Source organism: Artemia sp. Qi Xiang Cuo, chromosome 3 (genome assembly GCF_049724085.1).
Source record: "Artemia sp. Qi Xiang Cuo chromosome 3, ASM4972408v1, whole genome shotgun sequence".
Taxonomy (NCBI): Eukaryota; Metazoa; Arthropoda; class Branchiopoda; order Anostraca; family Artemiidae; genus Artemia; species Artemia sp. Qi Xiang Cuo.
In genome coordinates this window covers 4,050,852-4,062,870 of record NC_142796.1, presented here as the reverse complement: position 1 = coordinate 4,062,870, position 12,019 = coordinate 4,050,852, and the positions used below count along the sequence as shown (strand labels likewise).

At 38.7% G+C, this 12,019-nt stretch overlaps 2 protein-coding genes across 2 annotated transcripts in view; one reads left to right on the top strand and one right to left on the bottom strand.

Moving 5' to 3' along the window:
* The first annotated feature begins 756 nt into the window (after window positions 1–756).
* Window positions 757–2,003, top strand: LOC148953667 (uncharacterized). Its single transcript, XM_089087276.1, has 2 exons — window positions 757–1,208; window positions 1,874–2,003. Exons 1-2 carry the CDS (start codon window positions 757–759, stop codon window positions 2,001–2,003), a joined length of 582 nt encoding a protein of 193 aa, XP_088943402.1.
* Window positions 2,004–3,471: 1,468 nt separating this feature from the next.
* Window positions 3,472–12,019, bottom strand: part of LOC148953666 (abasic site processing protein HMCES) — a 56,787-nt gene continuing 48,239 nt past the window's right edge. Inside the window, exon 5 of the mRNA XM_089087275.1 lies at window positions 3,472–3,661. Within this exon, the coding sequence (XP_088943401.1) occupies window positions 3,520–3,661 (142 nt within the window). The 3' untranslated portion in view covers window positions 3,472–3,519. The remainder of the gene's footprint in view (window positions 3,662–12,019) is intronic.

The following is a 12,019-nucleotide window of genomic DNA, read 5'->3' as shown; positions in this document are numbered from 1 at the left end:
AAACGCACCGCTCTATAAACGGTTCAGTGAAGTGCAGATCGGATATAGAAATACAAAGGGGGTTAAGTGACATTTTCCAAAATGTTAAGGAAAAGCAAATAATTATTTTGGGAAATGTGCCTCTATATCTTTCTCAAGTTCCAATTGTGAAATTTCTTGCCATCTCATGATGGGCCTTATGTGACAATCATTATGGCTGTTGAAGGGTCGTTTACTAAAGACTTTTTGGTCTGCAAAAGTATTCAAAATTTGGCTAAAACGCGTTTCGAGTGCAGTATAAAATTGAGAATATCTCAAAAAATAAAAATGGATATGTGCATTCTGATTAAACCAATCAATCGGACGCGCCCGTTTTTACTAGACTCAAAATATATCTCAATTTTTGACTGATATGTTACATAACGCTTTTTATATTTCCACACCCGAAATGAAGCTTTAACCTCTGGATGGTTTAAGGGGCGACCACCTACTTCTGGTATTTTGGCCCTACTGAGCCAAAATGACTACTTTGGGGCAGAAATTAAATCTGTTGTGGCACGATCTATTTCGTGACTTAAAAAAGGCGCTAGAACTTTAATAATCAAGTGATACTGCATAATAACACATCTGAGGACTCAGTAAAATAACAAAAGAGTAGTAGTCTTGAATTGCTCATTAAATATTTTCCATATATAATGGTCCTTAGCGCGACAATTGCGTTTTTTATCTAAAAACGCCTCAGCAATATCCTCCAACCTGATCTCGCTGATCAAAGACATGTATAAGAAGTTCAGAAGCTGCGTCATGACTGGAGAAGGACTTACCGAGAGCTTCAAAACCTCTACCGGAATGCTTCAAGGTTGCCTATTATCACCGGAGCTGTTCAATCTCTTCCTGTCTGCAGCCCTTTCACTCACAGATAACCCACCCAGCGCTCTTGTCGGAGGAGTGGTGATAGACAAACTAGCATATGCCGATGAAATATACCTAATAGCTGTGTCCCTTCAAGATCTACAATCCCAGGCTAACAGCATTCACTCGTCTACCAACCTCTTCGGGATGGCTATCAACACCTCAAAAACGAAAACCATGCGCTGCTCACGCAAGTTCGATTCACAGGTAAATCTCAGCCTTCAGCTTAGTGGAGATACCATTAAGTGGGTGGAAGACTTCACCTACCTTGGGAGCTTACATACTTCTGATAACAGCCAACTCAAAGACATCAAGAGGCGCCTGACACTTGCAAACTCCAGTTTTAAAGCTCTGATGCCCATCTGGAGGAATAAGAACTTAAAAACAATTCTCAAAACGAGACTCTTCTACTCCCCCATTGTTCTGATCGCCATCTATGCCTGTGAATCCTGGACGCTTAAAACAGATGATCAATGTCGCATAGCTGCCTTTGAAACCAAATCCCTACTACGCATCGCTGGTATTACCTACCACGACAGAATCTCCAACTCCAGGCTTCTCCGTAATCTGAAAGTCAAATTCACAATACTGGACAAACTAAAACTACAACAACTCAAACGGCTTGGACATACCCAACGCATGGCTAGCACTCGTCTCCCGAAGATAGCCTTCGATGGACGAGTAGACGGTTCTCGCCCCTGAGGTCACCCTCCGAAGAGATGTAAAGAAAACTTCTCATCCTACAACCTGCCACAAATCCTCCGCCTGGCCGATCACAGAAGCACCTACAGGAGGTATATCAATGAACTGGTTAAAAAAGAGGCCCCAAAACAACCTTCAAGGACGGATGGGACATAAGTCAAGTAAGTCAATATCCTACAATCGATAAAAATTAATTGGTTACTGGTTGGGCTGTCAAATCATGTTAACAAGTTTATGTATTTTTTCTTTGTTGTCATTTAATGTTTTAAATGTTATCAAGGACCATTTCTCAGCAGCTTCTAACATTAAGAATAGAGGATACTAAAACGTATTTCGAAAATAATATGAAACTTCAAATTAACCTGAAAGCCAAAGAATATAGGAGAGAAGAGATTGGGCCAACCATGTAGTTGGTAATACTAAGATGAAGAGCTGTAAACATATGTTTTACAAAATGTATGACGTCAGAGTCACACGAAATTTCTCCCGAGTCTTCTGATATGGTCCTGTAACACCACAAAGAAATAGTATTATGGAGTCCTCGAACTGATTGTGCAGCATGGTAATTTCTATGTAAAGTTGTCATCGAAAGTGGTTTACCCCCTTTGAAGTGGCTGATTTTTTTGAAACACCTGGTTTATTTGTGTTTTCAGTTTGTATATATTTGCTTATATTTTTGTATGTCTTTTTTTGTTATACTCCATCGCCATGCCTTGTGTTTTTGATGGGTTATGGAATACATTCATTCATAGTGCTTTTAAATTAACGCAAATCAGTTTAAGCAAGCACTAAATCCCCCCCCCAAATAATCAGCTTTAAAACATGTGTCAAATCTAAAAAAAAGGTAAAAAACTGAAAAGAGAGCGTTTCAGCAATATGCGTATGATGCATGGTTTAAAATTAACGGGAAGACATCTTTTTAGCTTTAATATGTCACCAATGTTTGGCATGGTTTTATGGCATAAATTAAACCAAAAGCATTATTGATGGTGCAAAGCACCTATGTAATTTTCTAGAATAGGAGAGAGGGGAGGGGGTCCAACACTGCAGAGGGCACATCTTAAGAAAAAAAAGACTTAGCAAAAGTAGGCAAACAGTGCAGAACTACAAGAAATTATAGCAAAAATCCAGAGATTTTGAACGAAAGAGGGACAAGCTCCCCTCTCCCTGTGTGCCCGGTTGATAGTTTGGATTATTGGCTGAAGATTCTGACTCTAGAATGGTATGAGCTGTTTAACAGCTGTTAGGGGTATACCTAATCTTAAGGGGTTGAAGGGAGAATTATCCCCTGCTAAGACTGGTCTGATGGACTCCGAAAGGGTAGTGTCAAAGTTAGAGATTTTCAAAATTTGAAACCTTGGGAAAAATCCTCAAATGCAACCAGCATATTAGGGGCTTATATCTCCACCCACCTACAATTATAATGAGTATGAATTACCAAAAATATTTAAAATGTAAGGGATGCCGTTACTTTACATACATTTGCTTGCTTCAAAAACATTTTGTGGCAAGATCCAAAAAAGCATTTATCGATTCAGATCGTATGTCACATCTCACTACCTGGATCTCATGGCCCCAGAGCAGCCTCTTTTACATTTCTCATTTATATATAACCTTGTAGAAGAGAAAAGAAAAAATGGGATAATTTAGCGAAATAGGCAACAAATTGGACCTGAGACAACAACGTCAATCTTTTCTAAAAAAATACTCGAAAACGTAAACAAACAATCAAACATCAGTTAATACAAGCATAAAAAATATAAAATAAACACAAGAAAAAATATTTTCAAAGAACTATTTTTTCAGCATTACTTTCATCTAAGAATCCCTGCGACCAATCTTAACTTGTTCTTAAATTATTTTTCAAATAAAAAAAGACAAAGAGACACTCATTTAAACAAAATTAAAAACACAGTTCATTCCAGATTATAGCTCATTCTCAATTTTTCCTTCAATTTTGATTTTCTTTTCCGAAGGTTCTTCTGTACTATTTATGGCATCTTCTTCGCGCTTTACCATAGCCCCTTTTGACAGCCAAGACGCCATAAGCTTACTTCCTTGAGGCTTTCTAAAAAAATGAACAAAATAAAAACCTACATCGACAATAAATGAAAAAACAATCAAATCGTTGGTCTTTGGTACGTTCTACTTCAAGATTGTTAACGAAATCCTTATCAGCATACATAATTATACAACATCGGTGTTGGAACCCTTGGTCCCAGTTTGTTTAGATAAATGTCCCTCCCAGATTCCTTTCTTTTGGCCCCTTAATTATTTTCCTTCCCCGAGTAATAAATATTAATTTTCCTTTTATTTTGTGACGCCATTTTGGGTCCTCTTAATTGCGTAGTCGCTTAATAGACCACGAGGGAAGAAATTGCGCAGTTAGGGAGGTTGACCAGTAAGTTAGCAAGTCCTAGGATTGGCTGGAAGAATTCATCTACCACCCCCGTACCCCATGTCGCAGCACGCGGCTAGCGGAGCGGGCTGGGAGAAAGAATTCCCTTATTAAGTCAGTTCTTTTATGCAGCGTGTAGTGAATACAGTAAGAATTTTTTTATACTATGTACTCTTTTAACTTTTCAGCTTAGGTCGAGTCTAAAGAGATAGTTAGAAATCTTATCGGTAAACTTTGTCTTTAAATGTGGCCCTAGACCATCTGATCGCGCTAGTATATACGGAACCGTTGGAGTAACCGCGGAAATCCCACTGTTTTGGGGCCGACGAGGGATCTCCCCCTCCAGTAAGTGGCATAGCATCTCTTTGCGCCATTTTTGCCTTAATAAGTGGTGACCCCCGCACGTTAAACCTCCAATAAGTGGTGCCAGCGGAACTTACACTCCAATAAGTGGTGGCAGAAATTTAAGGTCCTATCAGTAAATCTGATAATAAAAGAATTCTGCATTTTTGAAGAGACGGGTTAATTTGGCCTAGAGAGTGGCCTATATGATTATATATAGAGAGAAAAAAAACGGAATTAATTAATAAGAAGGTCTATAATGGGCTGTGTGCCATGTTAGACAAATTAAAAACGAATAACGTGAAATTAATGAATTGAGTTTACAGTGGGGAAATCTCCGTATTGAAAAGTATTACTGGGTTTAAGGACAGATAAGAAAACGTTGAAAGTTGGGTTATTATTTGAGTGAATTGGCGGACTTAGATATAATCTTCAGTGACGAAGGTTATAAGAGTATTGAGGACGGCAAATTAGGAGAATTTGTCAGTTTGTGCGCACATTGAACAAGGAAGGTGGGAGGCACCTGTCCTATTGAATAATCTGCCCAGGAGGAGATTATATTTGGAATATGAGTGTCCAGGAGGAATATGTGATTTGTTTTGCAGGGTAGTTCCCCTGTTTGGGTTTAGTCCAGCTAATTCACTAGTGGAATATTCGCGCGGTTTTTCTGATTATTTTCTCGTCCAAACCCTGTTAATTCGTTTTTCGGAGATATAATTCACTCGCGTAAAATTGCTTGTTGTGAAAGAATTCGTTATTCCCTAATGAAGTCTAGACATTCCTGTTATTTAAAAAGTTGTTGAACCTCATTACACAGAGCTGACAATTCACAATAGTAATTGCGTACCATAATTTTTGCATGACAGTTTTTGAGCTAACCAAGATTGACTAATTGAATAAGAGATAATATAATCGGAAAGAAGTATACGCGGTAAAATGAGGGGGTGCGAAAAAAACTTAGGAAGGATAGGTGAAAAAACAAAACGAACTAACCCCTCAGAGGCTGTGCCAAATGAGGGGGAGTTACGAGTAAAAGAAAATACGGATAGAGAACGAACAGAGTCAGAAAACGAATTAAGAGAATATAAAGACAGTGAGAACCATAGTAGGTCAAGTAGCAGGAGTAGTAGAAGTTCAATTTCCAGCAGAAGCTCACGAAAAAGCACTCAAATAGATATGACACAACAACTTTTAAATTTCATAGAGAATGAAAGATTAGACAGAGTACGAAAAGAGGAGGAAGATAGAAAAGAAAGGAGAAAGATAGAAAAGAAAGTGAACGAAAGGAAGAGGCTGATAGGATAGCCAGAGAAAAAAAGAGGAGGCAGACAGAGAGGAAAGAAAATACATAATGGAAATGATTGCAGGGAGAAATTCCCAAGAGCCTCAGAAAGCGTCTACAATAGAGATAATACAGACAATAAACCTTCAACCAATGAAAGAAAATGAAGATGTACATTTATACATATACAATTTTGAAAAAAACGGCGGAATTAAGCGGATTACCGAGAGAAAATTGGGTGACAAGAATGCAGCCCCTCCTTAACTACAAATCATAGACTGCGAATAAACCATTACTAATGGATTACTCAAAAGATCTTGCAAGACTAAAATAAACCATTTTTGAAAATTTTCAACTCCCCCCCGAATACTTTTAAAGAAGGCTTAGAAGCAGAAGAAAACGAGACAACTAAGCATATAAAGAATTCGGGTAAAAATTGAAAGATATGTGTTTAAAATGGCTAAAGTTAGAAAATTATAGAATGTATGAGGACCCGGAAGAGATAAAAGAAAAATTGACGGAAGTGGTAAATAAAAAAGTAATGTAACAATTTTTAGAAAACACCAATAGATAATTCAAAATATTTGAAAGAAAAAAAACCGAAAACAAGCGGAGAAATGACAGAATTCGCGAATAGGTGGACCGAAATAAGAGAAGAAATTGAGGAGACAGACAAATTTCAAAATAAAGAGTATAACAAAAATAGGCACTATAACACAGCGCAAGGAGAACTAACTGCTATAACTGTCGTACCACGGGGCATTTTGCAAGAAACTGCCCCAGTAAATATGACCAAAAACCACATAAAACGACAGCCTGGGCCATGACCCATAATAGGGAAAAAAATTACGCATTTGCAGAGTCGCATAAGATATACGGAAAATTGAACAGGGAATTAGTTGAAATGGCAATTGATTCTTACAGCGACCAAACTTATGTGCGAACTGACCTAATTAATAGAACAGAGATAGACCATAAAAACAAGATTACAACATTATGTTATTATGGAGACAAGCACCCATGCCTGTCTGCTTGGGTTAGAATAGAAATTACAAGGAACGACGGTACGGTCCAGAGAACAACGATAAAAGTAGGCTGAGTACCTACGCTAGCAGTGAATGCTTTAGTAGGAGGAGACTTTGGAGATATCGGAAATCTCCTATCGTTAAAAGCGACTTCTTTAATAGTGGGAAAATTACAAAATTACACCACGACAGAAAAATATGCTACTTCATTGACAAGGCGGGGAGGTGGACCGGCCCATAAAACAAATTGGGAGGCCACCCTGTGCCACCCTGTCGGAAAAATGAAATACTTGATACGCGTGTTCAAAATGTTGATAATCCACAAAAATGGGGTGCGGAAGTAAAAAGACCACAAAATATTGAAAAAAAGACGCGCGAGAATGATTTTTCGGGAAAATTTGCAAATAATAGAAAACTTGAGAATACTTTTAATGAATATGAGACGATAACAAGTACAGGCCAAAATGAAACGCTGAATGTACCAGAGAAAAATGAGACGAAATTTATTGTACGCGCTTTTCCTCGGAAAGTTCTAGAGATTTTAGCAGAATATGAAAAACCAAATTTCGGAGTTTAGTTCCCATTTGATGACGAAATATTTGTTGCTGCGGTAAGAATAAAGAAGACTAAAAGAGAGAAAAGAGATATTAAACGGAGCTACAATGAGGTAATGCAGTCAAAGATGGTGGACACTGGAGTCCAAATCAGATTTAACGATGATTTATTATTTTGCGCGAATGACAAAATTGAGAAAAGTAGAGATGAAAAGAGGAGTGTAAAAAAGAGACAAAATTTGGAGGTTCAGCCTGCAGTGGCTAAAAATAAAAAATTATCTGGGCTGTGCCTAGCTAAAATAAATAATAGGGAGAAAAATAAAATGTTGGATGGGCTGTGCCTTGAAAACATAGATAATAAGAGGGAAAAAGAGGTCAAAGACCCATGGGGAATAAAACAAGATGGTTACAAAATAGAGATGATTGACCTACAACGGGTTGGGGGAGAGTTAGGAGATATGGAATGTTGAGTTGGATTGGAAAGATTTGGGAAGGAATCTGATATTGGTCTGATCAACTCAAAAGAGGGTTTCTTCCTTTATAAGGGGAAGGAATCCCTTGGGAAAGACCCCCTGCGGAAAGACGTGAAAGATATTCATTTTCCTAAATGCACAACTGGCGGACAAGTTGTGATCCCTTTACCGAGGTTTTGCCTCTCTGATCTGGAGTCCTTGGGGGATACTCTCTCCCAGTCACTTCATACTTCACCAAAACCCTTGTCCAGTGACCCTATTCATAGTTGTTATTCTTCATGGGAACCGACAATTATTTCCGGCAAATTGTATTCAGTGGGAGATGTATCCAAATTTAATTTTCAATGAACATCAACGTATATTCTTCAGTTAATTATCCCAGGGGAGGGAACCCAGAAAAAAGGCGATTCATGGTTCGCGAAAAATTTTACTTCATTTCCAGTACCCTTATCGTTTTCATAGGCCTGTGTATTTTCGGCCTTAGACTATTTGAAATTATGCCAAGGGGCAATTTACTTTTTTATTGAGATGTGGGGCTGTTTTCACAGATGGAAATTAAGAGGCTAGTCCATCCAAATTTTTACGATGGCTGGCATCATCGAAAGGGCCAGGAACCGATTCTCTGCTCCTCTCAAATGTAAATTCGTGAGAGCAAGAAAATTTTAGTTTTTGATTGTGCTGTGCACAATGAATTTCTACGAATCTTGGGGACGTGAACTTTGAAAACCAAATGCGGATGTTAGACGATCTAGACCATGGTGGTCCTACAATAGAGACTTGTCGAGGACGACCGATCCAGAGCCAAGCGGAGGAAGCACAGGCATTGGTAGAAGAGAAGATAAACAAGTTTAGTGATTTTGAGTTTAGTGTTATGTATTTTATGTCTGAGTTTCCAGCCAATCCACCGGAGATACGGCCATTTATCTTAGGAGGGAGGTTTTGGAACCCTTGGTCCCAGTTTGTTTAGATAAATGTCCCTCCCAGATTCCTTTCTTTTGGCCCCTTAATTATTTTCCTTCCCCGAGTAATAAATATTAATTTTCCTTTTATTTTGTGACGCCATTTTGGGTCCTCTTAATTGCGTAGTCGCTTAATAGACCACGAGGGAATAAATTGCGCAGTTAAGGAGGTTGACCAGTAAGTTAGCAAGTCCTAGGATTGGCTGGAAGAATTCATCTACCACCCCCGTACCCCATGTCGCAGCACGCGGCTAGCGGAGCGGGCTGGGAGAAAGAATTCCCTTATTAAGTCAGTTCTTTTATGCAGCGTGTAGTGAATACAGTAAGAATTTTTTATGTTATGTACTCTTTTAACTTTTCAGCTTAGGTCGAGTCTAAAGAGATAGTTAGAAATCTTATCGGTAAATCTCGGCTTTAAATGTGGCCATTGACCAACCGATCACGCTAGTATATACAGAACCGTTGGAGTAACCGCGGAAATCCCACTATTTTGGGGCCGACGAGGGATCTCCCCCTCCAGTAAGTGGCATAGCATCTCTTTGCGCCATTTTTGCCTTAATAAGTGGTGACCCCCGCACGTTAAACTTCCAATAATCGGTATCAAAGTTCAAATCAAGGTTCACCATAATCCAAGTGTACTGATGTCGTCTTTAAACTCCTATCTAATGACCATAATCCAAGTCTGACAACGATTAAAAACTAGAAAGCTTTTTCAAACTATTGTTTTATGGCCCTAGCCCAAGTTACAAACTAACAAGACATCGCCTATAAGCTATGTTTGTCCTAGCTAAGTGGTTGGCACCTTGGGTTGGGAGTCCTTTGTAAAAGGGGCATGGGTCCGATTATTTGGCTTGGGACGATATCAGTGGCATTGCTCTGTAAGCTCAGCCAGAGTCGACCCAGTTCTAAATGGGTACTTGAAGAAATCTGGAGAAGGTAAGCAGGAACGATGTGCGAGAGCACAGGATGGCTGGCCCTCTACTCTGCACTGCAATTCCTGGCTGAATTGCCACGAAACAGAGATCAGCACCACGGGTTTGGACCTTAAGGGTCTAGTGCCTTCATACTTACTTACTTACTTATAAGCTATGTAACTTCTATTTTAGGGTGTACAACGGCTAGAAGCTGGGCAACTTCCTCATATTTACATTTTATGGCTCTAGCCCAAGCTAGATAACATCTAACATCTTTCTCAATAGACACAAACAGCCTGTAGAGGCTGAACAAAATCTCGGAACGAGTCCAAAACTAAAAAAATTGACAATACTAAAACTCTTTTCAATCGATAACTGTCAAACCATATAGAAATATTGAGTCAGAAAGGTTTTCCCACATGGATCGGCAGTTATCAAACCAAGTCTTGAAACTGTGTTCAGCATTATAGAAATTTTGGAACGTTGTTATCTGGCGTTAATAGCAAGCTTGTGGCATATAAAAGCAGAAAGAGCTTTCTGCAATGCTCAGTGACTATCACAATGTTAAAGTACAAACCACACAATATCACAATGTCGTGTACAAATCACAACATCACAATTTTAGAATCAATAAAATGTGTGATTGCAGATCTTTTAACAAGCATTTTGTATTGGAGCTCCATCATAGGTTCTTTGAATGTTGTACGTTCTGACGTGACATTCAACAAATCTCGTCAGGTGAAAAAAAGTTTTCGCCCAAGTACTGATTCTCTCACTTAAGGATCTTACACTATTTTTCAAAAATGACGTCCAATCTTTATCTTAGCGTAGACACCTCTTTCGGTATCAGAGAGCTCTATATTGCTAAACTTTGAAATCCAGGTTGATCCAATACAGAGTCCAGCGTCTGCAAACCTCTTTAATAAGAGAGTGGTGTGAACTGAAAAGCGACTGAAAACTTTATTATTCAGTAGTTACAACTAAAAAGTAAACCATCCGACTAGAGAGCGAGAATAGAACATTCTCAATCAGACTTAACATATTCAGTAAAACAGAATATTTACAGAGAAACAGAGTCCTTCTTTATACCTTTTTATTCGAGAATTGAAAACGGAGGTTTGCACCGTGAATTCCTGAAAAGCAGAGAAGTAAAATCTTACGGTTTCACATCACATGATGAATTTAAAATACTTTCGAAACCTCTTTTCCTTTAAAATAAGAAGTTCTTCTTCTTTTGATCCCACTTTGTAGGGCTATCATGAAAGAAAGGCCAAGATGGATAGACCAAGTTTTACGTATGGATAACCAATTGTTGGAGACTGCGCTTTTTGGTCATCCGTCTGAGACTAAAAGAAAAGAAGGCCGGCCAATAATGGCATAGGACTAAGTCATAAGAAAGGATTACGAATCAAATTAATTTCATGGTAGAAGTTAAGATTGGAGGTTTGAATCGATTGGGGCGAAGGAAGAGCATGCCCAGCTGTGTAGGCCTTAGTAGGTATTGCAGTAGGTTGTAGTAGTTTAAAATAAAAAGAGCTCAGATGAGTTCAAAAGTTCAAAATGAGTCAATGTTAAAAATACAACAGACTTTACAATCACGTTGGAGGCTGCTTAAAGGCGGTAGACCAATCTATATTTTGTTGTTTTATTGTTGTATTTTACCCAAAGTTCCCCCAGCTATTTTTCGCACAAAGACGATCACCTTGCGTTTTCCATCACACTTCTTCATATTCTTGTAAGCCATGCATGCTTCATGAAAGTCTAAAGTCACGGTTGAAACATTTCAACCGAGTCGTCGAAAAGCGTATCCGTTAAAAATGAACAAAAAAACACGTTTTCTACTCAACTCGTTGTTTTAAGTCTTCCGTTGTTTGTACTGGAACACAAAGAATGAACTGATTTGATGCAAACTTCCTGTGCTTTGCAGCATCTGCTATGTGTGAAAAGCAGGGTCGTAACTAGCCTAAATGTTTGGGGGGTGATGGAGGGGGAGCGAGGAATTTTACCGAATACTTTTTTAATTAGCATAATGTATTTTAATTAGCATAATGTCCGTTTTGAGTACGATACGTAAAATCACTCCAAGAGTCGGTAAAACCACTGCATTTACCGACCGAGATCGAGATTTCGGTATATATCATGTCACTATTTTCATGCTCTTTATTTAACCAAATAGAAAATGGTGGCACCATCTGTAAAATCATGGCACAAGTAACTAAAACTGCTGCGTTTACAGACCAAGTTCGAGATTTCTGTAGATGACATGTCAGTATTTTCGTGGTCTTTATTTAACCGAACAACAAATTTTGGCGCAGTCCGAAAAATCGTGGCATTTCCCGCCACGATTTTACCGACTCATTTTTTTCTTACCAAGTGCCCAAAAACACTGAAGGGGCCTCCACCGTATGTGACGGCCCAGGAGAGAAGGTTTGCACCAGGGAAAACTACAGCTGTTTGAACCTAGGGTTAAGGAAAATTT

Excerpts from the sequence above, each read along its gene's own strand:
- LOC148953667 (XM_089087276.1), top strand. The coding sequence starts at position 757 with ATGTATAAGAAGTTCAGAAGCTGCGTCATGACTGGAGAAGGACTTACC. Across the intron at positions 1,209-1,873 it reads CAACTCAAAGACATCAAGAG|GACCATTTCTCAGCAGCTTC; the intron begins GCGCCTGACACT and ends AATGTTATCAAG.